This window comes from Simochromis diagramma, unplaced genomic scaffold, assembly GCF_900408965.1.
Source record: "Simochromis diagramma unplaced genomic scaffold, fSimDia1.1 OVJJ01000421.1, whole genome shotgun sequence".
Classification (NCBI taxonomy): Eukaryota; Metazoa; Chordata; class Actinopteri; order Cichliformes; family Cichlidae; genus Simochromis; species Simochromis diagramma.
In genome coordinates, this window is record NW_024387250.1 from 11436028 (window position 1) to 11459093 (window position 23066).

General features: G+C 42.2%; 2 protein-coding genes across 4 annotated transcripts; both read left to right on the forward strand.

Moving 5' to 3' along the window:
• Positions 1–19: 19 nt before the first annotated feature.
• kif22 (kinesin family member 22) lies at positions 20–7089 on the forward strand. Of its 2 annotated transcripts, none has more exons than XM_040001966.1 (13): positions 20–190; positions 503–697; positions 800–927; positions 1101–1252; positions 2625–2834; positions 3224–3614; positions 4057–4177; positions 4392–4491; positions 4899–5079; positions 5606–5700; positions 5982–6182; positions 6260–6319; positions 6880–7089. In XM_040001966.1, the coding sequence occupies exons 2-13, from the start codon at positions 510–512 to the stop codon at positions 6907–6909; spliced, it is 1857 nt and encodes a 618-aa protein (XP_039857900.1). In that variant the 5' UTR covers positions 20–190; positions 503–509; the 3' UTR covers positions 6910–7089. The 2 variants fall into 2 exon arrangements, with proteins under 2 accessions (XP_039857900.1, XP_039857899.1); XM_040001965.1 differs by having other exon boundaries at positions 22–225.
• Positions 7090–7201: 112 nt separating this feature from the next.
• prrt2 (proline-rich transmembrane protein 2) lies at positions 7202–12835 on the forward strand. 2 transcript variants are annotated; one of them, XM_040001979.1, is made up of 5 exons: positions 7202–7718; positions 8809–9097; positions 9286–9584; positions 9681–9810; positions 10859–12835. In XM_040001979.1, the coding sequence occupies exons 2-5, from the start codon at positions 8866–8868 to the stop codon at positions 10873–10875; spliced, it is 678 nt and encodes a 225-aa protein (XP_039857913.1). In that variant the 5' UTR covers positions 7202–7718; positions 8809–8865; the 3' UTR covers positions 10876–12835. The 2 variants fall into 2 exon arrangements, with proteins under 2 accessions (XP_039857913.1, XP_039857912.1); XM_040001978.1 differs by lacking the exon at positions 10859–12835 and having other exon boundaries at positions 9681–10319.
• Positions 12836–23066: the final 10231 nt, after the last annotated feature.

Genomic DNA, 23066 nt, shown 5'->3' on the forward strand with positions numbered 1-23066 from the left:
GGACGCATGACGTAAAACAGGCGCCAGTATTTGTGCGAGATCTGATTGGTTTACGGCCGCTTCCGGTTTCTGCGCTCTGCATTTGAAAAAGTGTTCGGTTAGTTGCTCAAGTTTTTAAGGGACGCGGTCGCCATTGTTAAAATCAAACGTCCGAGATGTTGCTGGAAGGAAAATTTAGGGCATAACAAAGGTGTGGCTTGTCTCAGACATTCTCAAATAATATCGGTAAGCATATAGCAGGCTTTGGCTTTGTGACTATTATTAGCCAGGCGAGAAGCATCCGTTGTCTGGGGAAGTTATGACTGAGCTATCCAGCTTTAGCTTGTTATTAGCCGAGAGAGGCTTTCGTCAGTAAGGAAACACAGCTTATCAGGAGAGGTTTCATTTGAATGCCATGCGTTTTAATGCAGTGCTGTCATACGCAAACTGTCTTTTTCAAGCACGTTCGTGGCTAACTAGTTAGCTTATTATTAAACTTTATTCGGGCCTTTCTTTTTGGAAGCGCAATAATGGCGACGCGTGTGGCGGTATCAGATGGAGGAAACAAGAAGACATCCAGGGTCCGCGTAGCTGTTCGTCTGCGACCATATATGAACAAAGAAGATGAGAAAAGCGAGGGACCGTGTGTAAGAGGCCTGGACTCTCAAAACCTGGAGATAATCAACTGGAGGAACGCCACAGAAACTGTTAAATACCAGTCAGTGCCTTCCTAATAATCTGTTATGTATATCGGTAAAGATTTCAGTGATTGTCTAGCTTTAAATATTAAGAGAGCTGTGGTTGTTGTTATTGTTTTTAGCTTCGACGTTTTTCATGGTGAACAAACGACGCAGCAAGAAGTTTTCCTCTCATCAGTGAAGCCCATTCTGCCGCACATCTTGAACGGACAGAATGCCAGTGTGTTTGCTTATGGGCCAACAGGAGCTGGTATGTTGAAGCACAGTCTACAGGGTTTCAAGAAACGTGTATATTAGCTGTGCACATGCATTTATAAATTAAGCTGTTAAGACTTGAGAGAGGTCACTGATTTTGTTTATCGATATTTTGGCTCCCCAAAGACACCCTTTTCTAACTCTAGGCTTTTGCATCCTCTTTCACAGGTAAGACCCACACCATGCTGGGGAGTTCAGAGCAGCCAGGTGTGATTCCCCGAGCTGTTCGTGAGGTCTTCAAGCTGGTGAAAGCCAAGGATGTGAGTGATGGATGGGACTACAGCATTGGCATGTCGTATTTGGAAATTTACAATGAGAAGGTATGAAGTGTTGTTTAAGTAGACAGAGCGTACGGTTATTTCTGGCTTTCTGTTCACAATTAAGCAAAGTAATGGAGCTGGTGGTCATTCAAGTTGAGGTGTTAGAAAACATTGTCTTTAGAGACTTAGACTTAGAGACTTGGAGCTTTTTATTGTCATTGTGCAGTTTCTTGCACAGCGAAATTGGGTAGCTGAACCACAAAGGTGCTAAAGTAAGAAGAAGAGAAACCAATATACAACGAAGGCGGAAAACAAACAAATAAATAAATAATTAAATAAATAGAATAAAATAAAAAAACAGTGTATATGTATACATATGTGAGTGGAACTATATACATGGTGTATGTGTAGGAAACACTGAAACAGACTGGGGGGGGGTTGTGTGGTTTTTTTTTTTTTTTTTTTCTCCTTCTAGATTTAAATGGATCAAATGAACCTTTGGTACTTACTTGTTCCAAAGGTTGTAAAATTGTTTCAAATGTCTCTAAACAGCTGAGGTATTGAATCTTGGTTACCTTAATTGACAGAACTCTATGAAATTCCTGTTATTTCACTTTAGCAAGTGAAACTGCATAAAACAGAAAATCATTATAGTGTGGTCAATCTTTTTTTTCAACCCTGATTTAAAACCCTGTATTGAAAATAAAATTGCCTGTATGTTAATTTTAAAAGTGGAAATATTTCTGTTTCCAATGGACACTTCTCTAGAAATGTTATTAATACCCTTAGATTTTATATTGACCAAAAGCTGACTCCCTTAATTCTGCAAATTTAAGCCAACAGTATTATTATACAGATGGTGTAGTCCAAACTAAGATGTTTTGGCACATGCAGGGTATCCTTGGCCCCACCCAGCAGAGCTGTATGTGAGAATGCAGATATCTGACGCAGTCGGATAGGATGTTAGCCAGCCTTTAACCTGCCAGCTCTCTAATAAAAACTCAGTGCAGTGTCAGATTGGACAGCTCTTACCTGCTGTATTCATGCAGTTCCCTTTTGTAGACACCATCCACTACATGTCGTAGTATGAAACCTTTTGAAGCAGATTTATTTCCTGTGGCGCTACCTGTCAAAATGAACAAATGTGGAAAATATTTGAATCGGTTGACCTAAAATTTCATGTGTGAAAACATCTTCAGCCTACCCTTTCAGTTTCAGGTCACTGGCCCTCAGCATGATTTAATAAAACAAGGGGGACGCGCACAGCTTTTTAGCCTCCAGTCTTCTTGAATTTACTGAAAAACCTTCTAACTACATTTTCCACTGCATGGCCTCTGAACCTTTTAAATGTACCTTTTTTTTTCTTTTAGTGTGCATCATTCATCAATTACCGCTTTCCTTTCTTATTCTTGTTGTTCTGGTCCTTTCTCAGGTGCTTGATCTTCTGTCGCCAAACTCCCAGGATTTACCCATCAGAGAGGACAAAGACAAGAACATCCTTATCCCTGGCCTGACACACATGAACATTAGCAAATTCGCAGATTTTGACAAACACTTTGTCCCTGCGACGCTCAACCGTACTACAGCTTCTACTAAGCTAAACCAGCGTTCCAGCCGCAGCCACGCTATCCTTCTCATTAAGGTTTGATGATCTTGGTGTAGTTTATTGAACTGTTTTATTTGTTAGTGTCAAATGGACAGCCAGACGGCATCTTAAGCAGGTCGTGGTCTCTGAGCAGTAGGCCAGGATTTGGTAGCTGGTGCTGAAATCAATTCTCTCTTGCAACAGTCCCACTAGCAACTTCTGTGCTTCCTGGGATTACTATGGGAGAGAAACACAAACCATTATCTGCCGTCCTTTTTCTTCATTTATTCTTTGTTTTTTTTCCCTTTGTCATGTTTTCATAAAATGTAATCCTCGTATTTTTTTTTTCTCCTTTCACCCCATGACTCTTCACCTCCTCCTCGTTTTTCCTGCCTGACTTCTGTGTCGCTGCTGCTTTTCCATTCTTAATCTCTGCAATGATACAGGTTGTACGGACTCAGCAGCAACTTCCCCACAGACAACAGACAGGAAAACTGTACTTGGTCGATTTGGCTGGCTCAGAGGACAACCGCCGCACCGGCAACCAGGGCATCCGCCTGAAGGAGAGTGGTGCCATCAACCTGTCTCTCTTCACACTCAGCAAAGTTGTGGACTCTCTAAACTCGGGCACTTCGGTGCGCGTGCCATACAGGGACAGTAAACTAACACGGCTTCTGCAGGACTCTCTGGGGGGCTCGGCACACTCCGTCATGATCACCAATATTGCACCAGAATACAAATATTATTTTGACACCTTCAGTGCACTCAACTTTGCGGCCAAATCCAAGCTCATTGTGAACAAGCCCTTCACCCGCGAAACTGTGGCTGTGCTGCCAGGTGAGAAAAGCACTCACTTTTTTCAGTTAGGGGCCACTAGAGTATAAAAAGGCATTTTATTGGGAAACAGGAAGAGTCTTGTCACGATTTGAGCCAAAGGCCAACAGGGGGCACCCATGTCACATCCCAGAGGATGGTGACTAACAGTAAACGGCTGTCTCTGGGTCAGATGGATGTTTTGTCTTTTTTGTTTTTTGTAAAACTGGTGCTCCACTTGCATTTTTGCCGTTCTGATGTTGTCTTTCCTACTGCACTCTCTCAAAGATGCTCCTCATGTTTACCTGCTGCTGCTGGCTTTAATTCAAGCACTGCAATGCAGCTTTGACTGATGCTGTGCCATTTTTGTCTGAGTTGCTTTACACTCTAGAGAGCCCCCACAGACACCGTTGCTACAGTGCACTGAATACTAAACTGTTAATTTTCCATCTGCCTTCGTCTCCAGTGAAGCGGTCCAGAGAGGAACGAGAGACAGGGGGGTCTGGCACTGAGCCACAGAAGAAGAAGCATAAAGAGGAGAAGAAATCCGAACACGATGGTTCCTCGCCCTCTACACGTAACCACAGGTTATAGACCACACAGACTGATTATTTGTTTGGTTTGTATTATGATGCCTGACTGAAGTGAAAGGCTTTGTGACGGAGAAAGATGCTGTTGTGTGTAGGTCTGTCTGGAATCCTGTAAACATGACTTTTTGATACCTGACTTGTTTCAAATCGTACTGTCTGCCCTGTTTTTCAGCCTCTTTGTCTAATATGATTTGTTTGTCTGCCCCTTTAGTTCATCAGACCAGTCACTGATGGATAGACTAATAGCTTTGGAGAAGAGAACGATGAGCTCCCAGGACAAAGAGAGACTGGCCATGCTTAAAGAGATCAAGGTGAAAATGCACACCTAGTTTGTCCACATGGATGGCTGACTTGAAGAATGCTCTGTTTAGTTTAGAGTTGCTCTAAGCAGTGGTATCGAGAGGACAGCCAGACAGCATCTTAAGCAGGTTGTGGTCTCTGAGCAGTAGGCCAGGATTTGGTAGCTGGTGCTGAAACTAATTCTCTCTTGCAACAGTCCCACTAGCAACACTTGGGCTTTGTGGGATTACTATGGGAGAGATACAAATCATCATCTGCTGTCCCTTTTTATAAATTGACATCTTCATGCATGCATACATGGAAATATCAAGTTGGAAAGGCTGTAACGTTGGCCCCCCTTTTCTGCCCAGTCAATATTTAATTGCTGTACTTGGTCTCTTTTGTTATGCTTCTTTGTTTTTGTTGTTGTTTTGTGCAGGAGCTCAAAGAGAAGCAGAGGGAGCTTGAGAGCAAGGCCATGCTATTCAGTCAGTTGGCTGGAGAAAAGTCGATTACAGGACAAGAGCCCGACTTCGAGAACAAGACAACTGCCCTGCGGAGAAAACAGTCAGATGCCACAAAACCCAATAAACAGCAGGCTGTGGTCCAACCGCTGCAAGGTCTGTTAGAAATCCTAGAGCAGATGATCGTACTGTAACTAAGTGAATTTCCATAGATTGTTTGCCTCATGAAGAAATGACTACAGTGTTAAAGATTATAGAGGTATCACACACTGCTGACCTTGACTGAGGACTCACTAAATTCTTTATTTGAGTGCTTCACTAAAGATTAGTGACTCGCTAATTCTGTCATGTTGATTCACTGCGGCTATTGATGGGCTGCAATGTGATGCAAAAGCTCTACAATACTGGAGCCAGAGAAGGTATCAAATGATGATGAGAGAGAATTATTTTTACAACCCTCAGCAACACTGAGAGTGAGCCAGAGAACTTTTCTTAGTGCCTCCTGCATGCATTTTGCTTTAAAATGGTTCAAGTGATAAAAATTTGACTCTTTCATTTTAAAATGCAGTTGTTGGTTTTTTTTTTTTTTTTTTTTTTTTTTTTTTTTTTTTTTTTAATGCAGTAAGAATATTTGTCTTAGATCCTGTCCTAATGCAATGTCTTCCTGTTTCCTGCCCCTCAGTGTCCCAGCGCCAGCCCCTTCAGCAGCTTCTTGTGGTCAAAAAGCAGTCTGTGTGCGTCAAGAAGAAAGAGGAGACGTGTTCAGACCTGATTGAGGTCAGCAACCGATCTTGACTGTGCTGTGCTTAACTTGACACATCTGCAGAGTTGCAAGCATCAGATACAAGCTGACAACATACATTAGCTTCAGTGTGTTTATCTGACTCGACAGATGCAGAAAGGATCTCAAATTTGTTTAGTTAAAATTGCCTTCCTCTCCCAACCAGTGCAGAGACGTTCAGATTTAAAGTAGATTGCTTGTGTTGTCTGATAGCAAAAATGTTTTAACGGCTTGGTTGTATATCTGTGCATTTATATTTCTTTTCTTGTCCTATCAGTCACCAGGTGGTAAAGAGAACAACACAAAGAGTGCTTGGGAGTCTCAGCTTGACCAGTCGATGGTGGATCAGTCCAAGCAGAAAATCCTGCAAATTCTGAACACAGGCTGCCTCAAAGAGCTGAAAAGTCTGCAGCAGATCGGTGACAAGAAGGCGAAGCTCATTCTGGGCTGGAGGGAGATCCACGGTCACTTCGCAAAGGTTGGAAAACAAACCTTATTTACTGTGGCTTCTATAATATAAATACATGCACAGACTATATGATTGCTATTCTGCAGGTGGAAGACCTGATACAAGTTGAGGGGATGACGGAAAAGAGATTTTCCTCCTTCATGAAGGTAAGCTAGGTTCTTGCTGTCATTGTAAGTGGTTATCTTCTGCCACTCTGCTTTTTGGTGGGTTGCTTCAGGTTCTTAGAAGCACCTCTAAAACCCTCCAAAATAAAAGCATTCCCATCAGCTGATTTTGAGGTAGCAGGGGTTGACAAACCTGCTAAAACTTGAGTATGATCCCTTTTAGCTTAGCAGCAGACAATTTGATTGTAGTAATAAAGTATTACTGACAGTAAGGCTGTGCAACTAATGGAGTTTTACTGTGATTTACAATTCTGTCCTCATCAATTATTAAAATGGGATAATTTAGATGGAGATTATTGTACTGCATTCTGTTTCAGTGATTTTGCTTTAATTTTGCACACTCCCCGTGGCGAGCTAGGTTCAATGCCAACTTCATTAGACTTTAGTAATGTGTTAAACATTAAATAAAAATCAGGTTTGGTTACAAAAACACGTTTTCTGCTCCTAATATTAACCAAAATAAATATAATCCTTCCATAACTGAGCATCTGATATTCTGCTTCTCTTGGTTTGTATTCATTGTTCTTTTCTTCTATTTGCAGGCAAACATCGTGAGTGCCATGGGGAAATGATTTTTTTCTTCTTTTTTAATATAAGTCATGTACATACTTTATTTTTTTATCTGAAGCCACCCCCATTTTTTTTTTTTTTTTTTTTTTTTTTTTAAATGCTTGTTGTCATCGTGTTTATGTAATGTCTGCTGTGTCCAGCTGGTGGCGTGTCCTTTTTTAATAAACCTCCCATATCACGTTATTGGATGCTTGTGTATTTATTTGACGTCGGTAAATAAATGTTATGGTCACCTTCGCCTGAGCTCCAGTGTCTCCTACCCTGATCTATGCGAGCTGACGCTCCACCGCCGTATCACGGTTTCTGTGTGAACACATAATTAGGCTAATTAGCATCGCACAGACAGCAGGTCACAGTTTAACACCGGCGGTAGGTGGATGCTATAAACCACCGCCCCCTACAGCACATCTCTCACACACACACACACACACACACACACACCTTTTCTCTTCCTCGCACAGCACGTACTCTGGTTGATTTCACTTTTCGTTACACGCACACACACCCCTCCTCTCTGAACCACCCTGATATCCAGGAGACTCCATCCATCCCAGCTCACTGCGCTGGCGCAAGGCTACACCAGCCCCACCGCTTTCTGTTTTTTCCCTCCCTCAGCTTTCACTGGACATAAATCATATGATCGGGCTTTTAAACGGAGCACGTCTAGAAACCCTCTGCGCTCTGGAGATGTTTGGTCACGTCTGACAGTTTTTGTGTTTTTCCCACCTGGGAGTGAGGTTACCACGATGCACAATCCAGCGACGTGATGACGACGAGGCAAGCGCTGGATTAAAAAAGGAAGGAAACAAAGGTCAGTTTGATTACAGTTTTCCCTTTGATGGATTGATGGGTGCGAGATACACAAATGGCTGTTTATGTATTCCAGTCATTTCCTGTGAATCCAGTGCATGTGTTTTTCCTGCTTATCGGTGCAGTTTAGCAGCGCACATCCACTGAATCAAACCCATCAGCGGCAGGCTAATTAACGAGCAGCCTCCCTCTCTCCCTGTTGGCCTCTATCCGAGTTTTCTCCCCCCTTTGTCCTCAGCCTTTTTACCGCTATGTCCTCTAGCTATTGTTCTGCGTCCGGCAAAACCGGCCACCATATGTCGGTGAGCGGTTGTGTACACACGGTGAAATAAAGCTATGTACACACCTGCACGGAGACCGAGGCAGGAAAGCCGTCTCCATCTGCCATACCTGTTTTTTTCCGCTCCTCCTTTTTGTTGACCTGCTTTTTGTTACCTGAGAAAGCGAGTCTTGGAGGCCTTATTTACAGTTCACTGTGTTATGCTCATCCATCCCTCAGCAGCTGTGAGCAGTGATCAAACGTGAGATGTCATCTGACGTTCAAAAGGGGATTATAAAGAGGCTTATGGGTGATATTGAGCCCACATCCACTCTGAAATCTGCTGAAACGGGATGTGTTTATGGGCTGTATGAAAACTGCTAGTTAGAAATCCCCTGCCAGCCATATAAATATTTCATTTCAGGGAGGCAGCGCTGCTCCCCAGCATCTGCAAACTGATTCAAACAAGTAGAGTTTTACTAAATAAACCGTAGGCAAACAACCCAACCATGAAGGCACCGTTTAATCACTTTTAGGTCATTTGTGGCTCATTTGATACTATGCCCTACTTTCCTATAGCTGCTTTCTGTTGGGTTGAGACTGTGACCAAGAACTCAACATCTATAGACTTGCTATTATTTTGCTGTCCTCCAATAGCAAAAATTGGTCTAAATATTTGATTAAAAAATAGGTTAAATAGAAGAAAAGATTTATCTCTTGCTCCATCTGTCTGCCCTCTTCTCCACTGCAGTGATTTTTGCACAATCCCTAAGCAGATGGGAAGGAACAGCTTTTGTTTATGAATGTGTTTAAAACCACTTTCTGGCCCCAGGTGTAACTACAGACGTGCAGGAGCGGACCACGAACACGGGCTTCTCTTTCTGTCAGCATGGCTGTGAACATGATGCCCGCCCCCGGCCTTTGGCCTGTGGAAGAACAACCATCGCTTCTGGACCAAGACGGCTCCCTGTCGAGCCAGGCCCCCGTCTCTGAGCTGTGCCTGCCAGTCAGAGGCGAAGAGCTCATCCACAGCTGCAGCAGCAGCCCGGCTGGCACCAGGCCCGCCCGCAGCAAATCCAAAGGAGAGCTCGTCATAGTCATCAACGAGAAGCTGAAGAACGGTGAGTGACTTGAGTTTGACCTCATAGCGAGGCAGCGGGTGGGGAGGGAGGCAGGGTCGGGCAGCTGCTTAGTCAGCTCGCTGGGGGAAAAGTCAAATTCCTGCGCGTGGATGAACTCCCGGGAGAGCACGGGAGGCGTGCGAGCACTGGCGTTTTACCTCTTTGTCCTCTTCATCCTTCACACGCAGGTAACGGGATCCACTCAGTGTCCGAGGAGAAGAGCACCTCTCCAGTCGTCTCCTCTCCTCCCAGAAGGCAGCACTCCATCTCTTACCCTCATCACGGCAAGACCAGGAAGGGGAGCAGGGCGAGCTCCATCGGCTACACCGCCTTCTCGCCCAGGCCGTCGCTTTCTCGCCACTCCAGCATCGCCACCAACCCACCATTGGACCGCTCCAAAGTCAAAGACTACCTCCTCCTCTCCGTGCTGGCCTGCTTCTGCCCAGTCTGGCCCATCAACATTGTTGGATTTGTCTACTCCATCATGGTGAGAGCAGGATTTGTTTGTGTGTGTGTTTGGTTTTTGTAGTTTATTCTTTTTAATCACGCTGATGCTAACAGACGCTTTGATCTTCTCCCTCAGTCCAAGAACAGTCTGGAGCAGGGAAATCTGGACGGCGCCGTGCGTCTGGGACGCGTGGCCAAGATGCTCTCCATGGTCTCACTAGTAGGAGGGACGATCATTATCATCGCCTGCATTGTCAACCTGGCCAGTGAGTGTCCCAAATCTGACCTTTAAACCCCCCCTAACCTCTCCTTTTTAACCTCCTGTGTTGCTGAGCCGCTTCTTTCCTGCGAACTCTCCTCTCATCTCGTGAATTACTGAAGGATGTGTCGCAGCTTCCACAACCTGCTGTTGTCACTGTTTATCCCATCATACTAGCATAATATATTCAGCTCTGTTGGCACAGTCTGACCTTAATCACTGATATTATTACTATCTGTGTTTGCACAGTAGAGCGCTAGCCCCAACGCCTGCACGTGGCTTTATACACTGCAGCACTTTAGCCTTTAGAAACCATGTCGCCGCTGCACAGAGATCAGAACATATTAAGCCCTCCCGAAGCAGACGCAGATCTACATTTTCTGACGTGTTCCTCCATGTTTGCACGGGTGGCCTACAGCTGTAACCGACCGCATGCCTCGGTTTTGCCGTGTGTGTATCTGTAGAGTGACGTGTGTAGTCCACTGTCTTGTTTTCACGCCTTGCCCTCTCTGCTTGTACAAAATGTGAAGCCTTGTTGATTCTGTACCACATGTATAACCACTGTATGCCCAGCTCGTGAGCTGCTGACCGGCTCGGGAGCTGGACAAATGTGCTTTTTATTGTACGTTTGCAAATAAAAAGGATTCTGATAACAGATCAGTGATTATTTCAGTGACTCGCAAAGAAAGGGACCAGCCTCTGTCTTATTTTTTTGTTTTGCTGTTCTTCTACATTTAGACACGTGCAGTTTAGTCATTCTCAATCATGCCTTTTCACTTCAGATTACACTTATTTCTGCTTTATTTCTGAGCGTGCCCATTTGCAGCCTTGTGGGTCTTATTAAGCCAAGAGATGTGCTAATTAGCTCAATGACTGGAAGAACAACTGTAGACTCAACTTCAACTTGAGTTGAAGAGCGCTGGGATTTGGCAATCCTTGTTTTTTCTTCTTCTCTCATTATGTAACTGTCCTCTGTGGTCTGTGAAAGTTTATACATCCATATGAAGTTGCAGAATATAAAGCTCTGACTAATACGCTTCCTTTTCTTTTTTTAGTAAATGTGAAACCCTGAGTTTCATCCCAGGATGAAACCGGATAAGGCAACAGACCGTCTGGCCCCGCACCTGCACCACCATCTTTACCTGCCTAGTCATTACCTGGATGTGTGACAAATGTGCCCCACACCCCCTTGCCCCCCACCTCCCCGCGATATACAGCGCTTACTTATATTTCTGTAATCGATATAAATCCCCCTCCTGCCCCCGTTTTCTTTTCTTTTCTTCTTTGCTAATGGAAGAGAATAAAATATGCAAATGCTGCTACTCTAAATCTGGGGAGGGTGTGAGGGGAGGGGTCCATGGGACGTTAGATTGGAGAGAAGGGAACAGACAGACTTTAATCAGTCCCTTCGTATTCCGGCCAACACGTTTGGAATGATTTCCAACACAGAGACACTCGAACTCTTGAAGAGATCTCATCACAAGCCTCCAAACTGGTGGACTAGAGCGCAGCGGAGGGATCGCCTCTCAACTTCCCAACAAAAAATGACCTCTCTGGTTAAATCCCCCTCAAACGCACGGAGAGGCTCCGGGATTTTGTGTTGCGCACATGAACTCACACGCGCAGCAGAGAGGAAACCCTTTGAATCCCAGTTATGTCCTCTTGTTTCAGACTGTCTCTTGCTCCGTGGCTCAAAATGACTCCATGATATCTTGTGTTTGAGCGTACGGGCCGACTAAAAGGAGGATGAAAGCGGGGCTTACCAAGCCATGGGTGCTAAAACGGAAAAGGGGATTACGGAGGCACAGTCGACACAGCCGACACAGCGAGGAGGAAATATGTGCCAAATAAAAGAATTTAGAGCAAGGGGATAAAAAAAAAAAGTTTCTTGCTTTGCAAAGACCTCACTTCTCACCAGTTGATGTGGAGGGAAGCATCGAGATGTGCTTTCGCTCTGTGCAACTATACTGTGTATCTGCTCGACACCTGCAACCACTGTGAGCTGGAGAAAGGAGGAAAAAAGTCACGCTGTAGTGATTAAAGCTTAAACAAAACAAAACACACAGACTTTACAGGGAAGTCAGTGATGCCGCACCATCTGTCTTTTGATAATCTTTGTAAGGGATTGATTTTGAAACTCTGGAAGTGCTGCGCCGCAGCGGAGCGGCAGCTGTAAGGCAGTGCGGGCATCACTATTTGGTTAACAAATTAAATAGCTTGTGATTGTTTAGTCAAAGATGCGGCTGTAGCCTCAGGTAGCCCGAGTCTGAAAGCAGACAGATTGTTCTTATATTATACTTAAAAAAAAAAAGAAAAAGGAAAAAAAATACCCTCAGTAGTTGATTCCCACCTGGATGAGTCAGCACCTTTTCGTTGTAGGTGTTTGTGAAACACTAGATCAGACATGGGTGGGGGCTCTGAAGTAGCAGTGTCGTAGCATTTTAGTGTGAAGAACATCATTTTAAAAGCCGGGTTTGTTATCGTTGTTCTAATATCTCCTGTGTATCCTTCGCTAACCTCTAATCTTTATCTACTTGTGGTTTTCACTGTGATTTAATCGATAAAGTGATTAAAAACTTTATTTTGCTGTGTCCCAGATTTTCCAATGCCGCGACTTCAAGGGTCTCATCATGAGTTCTGGCCCTGCAGATAGTTTTCTGTCGAGACAACTGCGGCATATATATACACCCCATCCCCACCCCCCTTTGTTAATAATGTAAATTTACTGATTGTAATCTACAGTTGATGTACTCTGCAGATATTGTGCTAATCCTCCAGTGGATATGAGTTACCTTTACGTAGTTAAGATCTGATGTAGGTGCTGAAGCTGTTGGATACCCTCCAGACAGTCACTGTATTCCCACCAGGCTTCTATGATCTTTGTGGTTATCGGCATGTTCTGTTTTCTTTTTGTTTATTTATTGATTTTTTTGTAATGTATGATGATGGAAGTTTCAAATTGCAAAGATAAGCTGACACTTGGAATATTATACTTCTGCAGCACATTTATAATAAAGACACAATGCATGTGACCTGTTTTCAGTGTTGCTTTGGAGGGATAAACAGCATCGGCGGCTGTGCAGAATAAAGGCGGCGTCAAAAGTGAGTGAAAGGAGAGCTAAGCCGTTAAGGAGAGACTGTGTTTTTGCATCAGTGGAGTTAAAAAAAAAAAAAGGGAAAAGGAGTGTAGTTGGGGTGGAGGGTGGGGGAAGCGTTGGTGTAGTCCTCAGTGCCGTGATGGCGTGTAAGCTGCTGGGATGGAGAGCGCCTGCTGTTGTCAGGCAGCAGAGTGCAAAGACAGCAGGAAGAGCAAAATGCTGAAGGCAGAGGCCTCGAGCCAGAAGGAAACACTGCACTGCATGACTGCCAGTAGAGCGAACATAAGCCTCAGATGACTTCAATGAAATCAAAGCAAAAAATTTCCTTCATTATTTCCTCCTGAGGTTTGTTTTTTTAACACTATTTAAGAAGTGGTTACTAGCTTTCTTCTTCAAAAATCATTCATGAACAAGAACAGCAACTGGGCCAGTGTCTTGAAATATTAAGACAGTGTGCTGCTCTTTTTTACCTCCAGATTTTTGGTTCTCACTCTGCTGGATTAGCTTTGCATGACTCAGAGTTCAGGCACTGCTCTGCTTTCAGCTGCTCTCACTTTAAGGGCCACCCTTCCTTCATGTCAAGTTTCTTCTGATGGACTGCCCTGTGCAAAGAGAGGCAGCTGGATGGTGCTGCTGTGCTCAGAGACAGAGTTGTGTGCCTGAGATGAATGTATTGAGGATATCTGCTCTCTGTTTAGCAGGGTGGTAATGACTTGTCGGACTAAATCGAGTCTAGAGGAGCCTGAAGTCTGAGCTTTTGGCTCGCGGGGATTGCTTACGCATTCGCTGATCTCATTATGTGAAACTTTGGCCATATTTAATATGAGCATCCAAAAGAAGGAAATGCTTTATAGCTCCTCTTCTGTAACACAGTCCAATTTTAGGGTGAAGTGCAGTTCAAAAGTTTTGAGACATCCTTAATTTATTTATATGTTGCTAGAAAAATGGGAACTAGGCGTAACAATTCATAGAAACATGCACACATGAATGAAAATACAGTATGTAAGACAAAACAAATAGTCTATGATTCTAACAAGCTTGAAAGTGAATATTTGGTAATGACAGCCTTTATTCTTCAACACAGTCTGAACTCTCTTAGCTAAGCTTTGTTATCATTTCTTTAAGTAGTCTTCAGGAATAGTTCTCCAGGCTTCTTGAAGGACATTCAAAGCTCTTCTTTGGATGTTGGCTGTCTTTTGTTCTGTTGAAGTCCAGGCTCATCTATCCAGGTATGCTTTTACTGCATTGGAAGTGTGTTTATGATTATTGTTATGCTTAAAAACGAAGCTTTTGCCAATCTTATTATACAAAATACAAGGCAAGCTCACCAACAACACTGGCTGAAATGTAGCTCCAAACCAAGGCAGAACCTCCACCATGTTTTACGGAGGACTGTAGACACGTCATGTTGTACCTCTTTCCTGACCTCTCTAAGCAATACTGACTTGTCTGTGATTTCCGGTGCAATTCTTGTACACTCGGGTATACTTCAGCCTTTTCTCCCCGTTTCCCTTCCATAAGAAAGGCTTATTGACAGCCACTCTTCCACTGAGATCTGATGAAGCTTCCTTAAACAGTATATGGATCAACTACAGGGCAAGATGCATCTCTCAGGTCCCGTATCAAGTATTTGCTCTTGGTATGGGACCTACATACAACATACAAGAGAATTAGGATTAGGATTTTTCCCTTAAGAACATGACTTTCAGATACTGTTCATCTGCTGTAGACAGTTTTGTAGACAGGCCAGGGCTGTCTGTAGACAGCTGCTGCTACTTCTTTTGTCCTCCACTTGTCCAGTTTCCTCAAGTTTTTTAAGGACACACTGTACACACTGCTGACGTTTGCCAGGTTTTCAGCCAACAGTTCCTTGGAATCACCTTGTTGGGGCAAAAAGTATAATTTTATTTTTGTGAAACCGTGTTAACCTTGGCATTTTTCATATATTCAGCCAATGAAGTTGGAACAAACAATGTGTTTTTGTGACAAGCTTTTTAAAACGGGGTCTTTTCTAATTTGTCTGTTATGTGTAGACACAACACTGGTTCATCCCTTGAGTAAGCCGCCTTTATTATTCCTGACTGATTAATAGGTCAGCATTAAGCCTTTAACTGACATTTCTAATTGCATTAAGTCATTTGGTAAGGAGTGAGACTTTAAAGTCAGAAAAACACCCCCAAAGCTCTCAGTGCTGCTGAGTACATTTATACTGGTTAGTAATGTAGCAGGTGCTAGCATGGTAACAACTGGTAAATAAATTAGCACTAAACATTTACCTGAAACCAGTGGTGATGTCATCAGTTTAAACCAAAATTCCCTGCATTTATTTTCCCATCTTACTTCTAATCTGGAACATGAGCTGCTTTAGAGAAAAAGTTCTGACAGCCACAGTGTCCTGCTGTGTGCTACAGGTCACTGAACAAATGTGTGCTTCAGTTCTGGTGAGTGAAATTATTTTATCTTAGTCTGTTACTTACTGTAGCACCAATTAAATTAGCACCGGTTAGCCGATCTGCGTGGCTATGCGTTGCATTTTAAACTCTTTAAAGAGTCCAAAGAAAAATGCTGATGTGTTTCATTGATATACTGCAGCAGTATTCCTTCATAATTTTGTAAAAAATCATCAGGATCAACCAATAAATCCAAGTGTAGTACAGAATGTAGTACCCTAACAGTTTGATTGGTGTAACATCTCCGAAGATTTGTGTCCCACCCACTAATTTGAAAGTAATCCACGCACAAAACACTAAAACCTACATTTGTTGTGTAAATTATATATAAAAATATAAACCCAGATGTTGCAAAAGTGGTTTCAAAATATTATTTTAAAATACAAAATCGCTCTTCTGGCATTTTTCTACTTTTTGAATTTGAACCTTTATGCCAATTTAAAAAAAAATGTAAATGTACTTTTTATGTTTTGAGTTTTTTTTATTTAATAACAACTATAATGCACTGAAACGAGGTAGATTCTAAAAGTTAAGTCTTATCTGAACTTGAGGATTCAGTATCTTTGACTTAATTGTCAAAAATGTATTAAAAAAACTGTTGTAAAATCTACTTTTTCAGGTTGCTCACTAATTTGTGTAATTATTTTAAAACATTGTTTACATTTGCTTTCATTCTGGTCTCGAAACAAGTTTCTTCGTTTATCTCTGTAAATTATAAGCCCACTCTGTTGCTATCTCTCCCATGCAAGCGATATTCCAGCTATTGACCTTGCAGGAAAATGTCTTTTTCGACTTGCAAAAGTGTGCAGGATAATAAAGGTGCCAGCATGTCCTGCATTGATAACATGTTTTCCTGTTCTGTCCTTGGTGTGAATGCAGGACACAACAGTATCTACATACAAATGATGGGGCAAGCTTCCAGTGAAGAAAATGCTCTGTTGTAATAATAAACTTAAAAAAATATGTTATGCACATAAAGTAAACATGGCAAAGTTTCTGCAATACTTTCAAAAATAATCTTACTGCGCCCCAAAAGGGGAAAAAACCCCAACGTTAACAAAAACACAACATTTGACAACAGCAAATTCAAACCCACCAGCGTGATCTCTCTGACAGTTAAAGGTACTTTCCTGTGTACTCAGCTAATTTTAGTACCGGTATGTCTACAGTACAGTAACAGTTCAAAAGGGGATCAGTGTACCAGACATAGTCGCATCCAGATGCAGTAAGTGGGTCATGGATTATGCAGCTGGGTCAAACAAACACTGCGGCCGTGAGTCAGTTTGGCAGCGGCTGGATGCATCGTGATCGTCCTGTCAGTCTGCATCGCAGAAGCAGCATAATGAGATCTACTGACCTGCGGCGACGCTGTTCTCTTAGTGCCCGCTTAATGTGCAGAGAGAGTTGGGGCCGCAAAACAGCCACTGTGAGTGGGAATTAACGCTCGGAGACGGATTGCTGTGGATCTTTTTTTAGAGAAACTGTTGACGGCTCCGCCGCAGGAATGTTGTCTTGTCACGGCTGGGGTGGAAAAAAGCCGAGGTGTTACAGCAAGAACCTGTGACACTCTGTCAGAATCTAATTTTATTATTTACACTTGGAGAGAGATCGAGAGAGTTACAGCGTGTTTCCTTTGCTTAGATATTTGTTATTTCCCTGAAGGCTAAACTAATTATTAATTCAGCTCATTAACAGTGAATAATTTGTCAGAAAGTGCTGCGCGGCGCCGACCTTCACAATAAGACGCATGAATTATTGATTGTATATTTTCGTCAACATGTGTCACATATGTTCAGATAACACGTCCTCAGTGCAACAGAGGGCAGCACAACCTGCTTTCAGTCTGCATCACCTGTGATCATGTGGAGGAGAGTATCTTTGAACCTGACTGTGTCACCATAGCAACTAATGCTGCCTGGTCCAGAGCAGGTAATGTTTGCAGTTTAGAATCAGCTGGAAGCGACACACTTTTACTCACTGTGTTACAAAAGGCCCAAGGAGGTTTTTCCCTCTTAAGGAATACAACATGCAACCTGCTGAGCATGTGTTACTAATGCTGCAGTGTAAAATATGACTCGTGGTCACAGGAAATCACAGCACGCGTTCGGAAAACAAATGTTTTTATGCTTGAAGTCTCGTTTTCACTGCTGGAGTTGAAAGGAGTAGAACACAGATTAGTAAATGAATCAGTCCATTTGTAGGATGTCTATCAGTAAGATCATTGAATCAGTACAAATAATCTGACTTTTTCTACACTTCCATCACTGGACAGTCAGATCTGAGCAGACTGATGTTTAAATACGTCACTTATAAAGTTTCAGAGCACTAATGTGCAGCTCCGTGTCACATTACTGTTTCCCGAGTGGGAAACATCAACAGTTTTCTTACTTTGTTGCCTTTTGCCATTTTACTTGTATAGCTGTTTCTCTGACTGAAGCAGGCGACGCTCAGTTTGGTCCACTTTCCTGCCGTTTGTGCAGCAAGAGATTCAAAGTGCCCTTTTATGTGAGCGTGCACTGAGCCTGAAGCTGGAAGCCCTGAATTAACGACAAAGGTTGATAACCACTGTCATGTTGACCGTTATTTCTGACAGAGCGTTTAGGTTTTGCTGAGCCAGCTAATGTAAAGAAAGCCTGGATATGCTGAGCGTAGTGCTTGCCTGCCTAATAGATATCACCAAGAAACTCCCCAAATCATCAAGATGTTATGTTTTGTTTAGTGTTTGTGCAGTAAAATAAACACATTTAACTGTTATTTTAGGCTTTTTTGTGCATTCTGAACAAAATAAAACATTTTATGGAAGAAAAATAGTCAAAAATCTCAAAATTAGCCGATGCATGAAAAACTGTATTTAACTTCTTGCTCTGAGCCTGGTGAAAAGGCAGTTTTTTTGAAACGTCATTTGTACTGATTCCCATTTGAAGCCCTTTGCTTATATTTTACATGGACAGTTTTATCATCTTTAAAGCAAAAATCATCTCCAAAGTTTTCCATGAGCAAGCATGAGAAGATGAGAGAAGCTGGAATTGATTAAATCCGTGCAGTTCCACTCTTGAACTGGGTTATCATTGAGTACTTTCATAATTTTAACACAAATGCTTCTTAATAGAAACTGGGAGCTTCAGGCCCTTGTGTGGCCCATTATTACCGTACGGCACTGCTGCCACACATCCAGCATCCCCCTGCTGTAACTGCACCCTCTGAATTTTCATCACAATCCCAGCTAGATGGCAGTAATGCACCCATAATGGCTCTGTAATGGAAACTGCTCATCATTGTGAAAAGTGCATGAGGAGTGTTGTCCTCCTTTGCAGGAAAATCACCAAAAATATATATTCTTGAACAAATCTTAGTTTGCTTGCACCGTCGGAGATAATTTTCATCCTTACCCACTTTTATTTTCAGCAGCTTCTTTGCAGTTTCCTAATAAAATGCATTAGTGTTATGATACAACCACACAGCCCTTTCAGAGGACCACACAGCAGCTCTCATATTGTATTATGTGTGCTCTGCTGGCACTAATCCCCACAGACAGGACACAATCTGGGTTTGGCTAATACACTCAATTTTAAAGGAGTTTCCTTATGCAAACATAATTTACATTTGTTATTTTCACATTTTTGTACAGTTTTTTTTATTGAGTTGAATTCCTCTTTCTATCGACTCGCTAAATGCCACTGTGGTGTTTTACACCTGGTGGCTGCTTCATTTAGATGTTATTTATGGAGCCTCTGCTAACTGCTGATCATTTGCTTTTAATTAAACCTCTTTATCACCAGGAGAGGCTTCGTTTCAGACGCCTCACAGATGTTTAAAACTTTAATGTCCTCAAATGCTCCTCCACTTTTGTTTTTTGTTTTGTCCTTACAGTAATCTCAGTTTTGATCTCAAAACCAGCAGTCCAATTTTCTTTCTTGCAGCTTCGGCAAAAATAGGAGATTTGATTTTTTTTTCTTTTCTTTTTTATGAGCTGCAAAAACTTGCTCATGTTTTTCTTACAGCTGGAAAATGCCTGTTTATAGAAACTATTTTAAATAACTTGACGCCACCAGAACAGAGTGATGATAGCTTTAAAAGTACTTTGCTACATTTGTAGAGAATAGATGGTAAAATTTGATTATTTTAAGGCTTATGTGGGGTTACATTAGCTTGTGAATATGGCAATGTGGAGAAAATCGTGAGCCACACTCTATTTAAATGTATATTTTGCTAGAAAAATGGGCCCCGGGCTTCCTGAAGGACATTGAATGCTCTTCGTTGGATGTTGGCTGACTTTTGTCCTGTTCTCACTGCACCTCACTGCCTCTGGGGAGGCCAATCCATCACTGATAGTGCTCCACTGTTTTTTCTATTCAGGTATCCTTTCACTGCCTCGGCAGTGTGTTTGGGATCATTGTGATGCTGAAAAATTAAGCTGCTGCCAAGCCTATGTTTTCCAGATGTTACCACATGTTGGATCAAAAGCTGATGGTACTTTTCTGAATTCATAATTCCACAAATTTTGACAGTCACTGTTGTACATCTTTTCTTACCACCTCTACAAACTGATGAAGATTTGAACCAAGGATTTCATCATCTCCATCAGACCCGTTGCAACTGACTTTCAGCCTTAGACCTGCCGTTTGTCGTCCACTTGTCAGTTTTCCTCACATTTTTAAGGACACGCTGCACACCATGCTGAGACATGCTAGGGTTTTGTCTAATAGCTCCTGGAGAACACAAAAAGCATTATTTTATGCCTGTTATCTGTGTTACCAGTATTATGTTTGAGATTTTTCATAGACTCAACTAAAGAGACAAGAATGCACAATGTGTATTTGCGTTAGCCTGCTAGTAACAGATCATTTTAAATTGGTTGTCTGTTATGAGTAGGCACAGCACTGGTTCATCTCTTGAGCTGGGTGCCGTTTTTATGCTTAAATGATTCTTGGGTCAGTGTTAAGTGACTTTAAGTGAAAAAACAAGAAGAAGACTTGTTCAATACAATATGGAAATTAGTAGGTCACTGTTTAGTGTAAATCCTTCCTGATTGTGTCCCTGCTGTTAGAGGAAAGTGACTGATGAAAATCATTTAAATCTAAAATCACATTATACAAAGTGTATTAGACTTTTTACCATGTTACCTGTATTTGCAATAGTAGAATCACCAAAATAAAGCCATTTTATTTCCTGTAATCACAGAGCAGTGATGGTGTTGACGTGCGAGCAGATCCAGGAACAAACAGTGACTAAGATGAAACCGTGGCAGCCTTATCTCATTTCACAAAGAGCTTCTTTCTCACTCAGGCTACTGGAGAAAATGCACAGTAATCACAAACTGCACAGCTGCTGGCAGCTTCACGTGTTTCTCTGAAGCCTTTTTTCCCAGTTATTATCTGGAATGAACTTCTGTCTCGCTGCCCGTAATGCTGAGTCAGTCAGCTAGCTCACGTCAACACTCAGGGCGCCCTGCCCACACAAACTCAGGTACACAAGGTATAAAAAGAAGTCTCAATGCTAGGCTCTCACCTGCCTGTCAAATGGAACAAGTGAAACATTCAATAAGTCATGATGATACTGTAAACTAATTTGATCTGGATGAGAAGAAATGCTTCAAAATCTTATTTATTATCTTTCTTCATCCGATAAGTGAATAAAATAAAAGTCCACCCAGATCTGACAGAGGGATGGAAGTTTAAAGGATAAGATGCCTTTCATTAAATTTGTAAAGAACATGCAGAGACAGGCAGAAGCTTTTTGAGGCCAGTGATGGCAGGAAAAACCACACTGCACTAAGGGGACTGTAATGCACGGCGGTGGGAACGCATAAGTGCGGCAGTCTCCCTTACAGTGGTGTCGGTGAACTCAAATCTGTTGAAGGAGTCATAAATTTTAAGATAATCTGCCCAAAAGAATGATACAAGCAACAGAACTTGGATTTTTGTTTTGTTTTAGAGCCCAGAGTCTTCCACTGATCACACAGAGCATCTGCGTGAAGCCAAGGAAGGAAAGAAAATAAGGTGATGCTCTTGTGTGGATAAACTGAAGATCCTCACCTCCGCTGCCATCACAGAGAGAAAGTAGTTTATTTCATACATGCTAGTGGCCAATCAGTTCTACAGCTAAAAGATGGTAAATAGCATTACTACAGCTCCTCCTCCTAAATCCTAAATGGACAAAACAGCTCTCCTGCTAAAAGCTCCACTCTGCTCACCAGCCAGCTGTTAAGTGTGTCTGTGTGCAGTTCGGTGCTGAGCTGCTGGTTGGAGCTTTTGTAAGGATTTTCACTGAAAGCTGCTGACAGTGAAATGAACTGAAACTGAAGCAATAATGTAGATTCATTGCTTCATTTTCTCATTGTCAGTAAGCGTAGTAAAAATCACAAGACTCAAACCCAGAAAGATACGTTTTACAGCAGATATTTCCCACTATAAATTCAGCAGCATTTGAATTTACAAAAAAAACGTTGGAAAAGCTGTGCAAAATGTTACGAATATAAATGAATCTCGTAAATCACAATAGAACATAGAAAACAGCAAATGTTTAAACAGAGAAAGTGTACCATTATTAAGAAATAATAAAGGTTATTTTTGAATTTTATGGCAGCAACATGTCTCAGAAAAGTTGGGAGAGGGTCTTGTTTACCGCTGGTTAGCATCCCCTCCTCTTTAACAACAGTTCATAGACATCTGGGAACAGTGGAGACCAGCTGATGGATTTTTGTCCCATCATAGTCTGACATGGATCTACCCGCTGAACAGTCCTGGGCCCATGAGCCAATGCTTGAGTTGTTGAAAGGTCTGGATAGCGGGCAGGCTTCTTCAGCTCCCTGACTCTTCTGCTGTGATGCCATGCTGCTGAAATACATGCAGTATGCTATTTAGCATCGCCTTGCTGAAATCTTCTAGGCCTTCCATGTCTAGGCCAAACATGTCATCTGGATTGGAGCTTATGCTTCTCTAAAACCTGTAAATACTCATATACTGATCATAAATCCAGTGCAAGCTACCAATTTCACAGGCACTAATGCACAAACCATCAGAGATGCAAGCAAGTCAGATCATCGATCTAGTCTTAGTCTGGACGATGCAGCGTCCATATTTGCCAAAAGGAATTTCAAATTTAGATTTGTCTGACCACAGAAGAGTTTTCCACGCTGCATCGACACTCTCTCACCACAACAGTGTTTCTGACTCCTGCCCACATTTGGCTTCTTCAGTATAGCTTTCATAGCTGCTTCCATTCCAACTTTTTTTTAGACATGTTGCTGCCACTGAATTCAAAATTACTAATATTTTGCTTGAAGTAGTAAAATACCTCAGTTTAAACATGTCACATGTTTTCTATGATCTACTGTGAATAAAATGAGCTTTGCAAATCACTGAATTCTGTTTATTTTACAAAGCATCCCAGCAACATTTTTTTTAATTGCAGTTGTATTTATTACATTTTGTAAAGATTCAATTTATGTTTTAATTGCTGCAGTTATTGTTTACTGGAGCAGAAAGTTGGTGTGTGTGTGTGTGTTGGTTTCCTTTCACCTTACACATTTGATGGATCACTTCTGCTCTCTGTAGTCAGAGAAGAGGCTGCACTTACAGTTCAACAACACCAGGTGGCAGTATTAGCTTTACTGGCTTCCTACCAGGCTGTTTGATTGAAGGAGTCCACTGTGGACCAAAACAAAGATAAAAACAACCATGCAAGCTTTGCAAAAGACAAACATCCCAAACAAG

Coding starts and splice junctions, on each gene's coding strand:
- kif22 (XM_040001966.1), top strand. CDS start 510: ATGGCGACGCGTGTGGCGGTATCAGATGGAGGAAACAAGAAGACATCC. Junction 6,183..6,259: donor TCCACGGTCACTTCGCAAAG/GTTGGAAAACAA, acceptor GCTATTCTGCAG/GTGGAAGACCTGATACAAGT. Junction 6,320..6,879: donor GATTTTCCTCCTTCATGAAG/GTAAGCTAGGTT, acceptor TTCTATTTGCAG/GCAAACATCGTGAGTGCCAT.
- prrt2 (XM_040001978.1), top strand. CDS start 8,866: ATGGCTGTGAACATGATGCCCGCCCCCGGCCTTTGGCCTGTGGAAGAA. Junction 9,098..9,285: donor CAACGAGAAGCTGAAGAACG/GTGAGTGACTTG, acceptor CTTCACACGCAG/GTAACGGGATCCACTCAGTG. Junction 9,585..9,680: donor GATTTGTCTACTCCATCATG/GTGAGAGCAGGA, acceptor CTTCTCCCTCAG/TCCAAGAACAGTCTGGAGCA.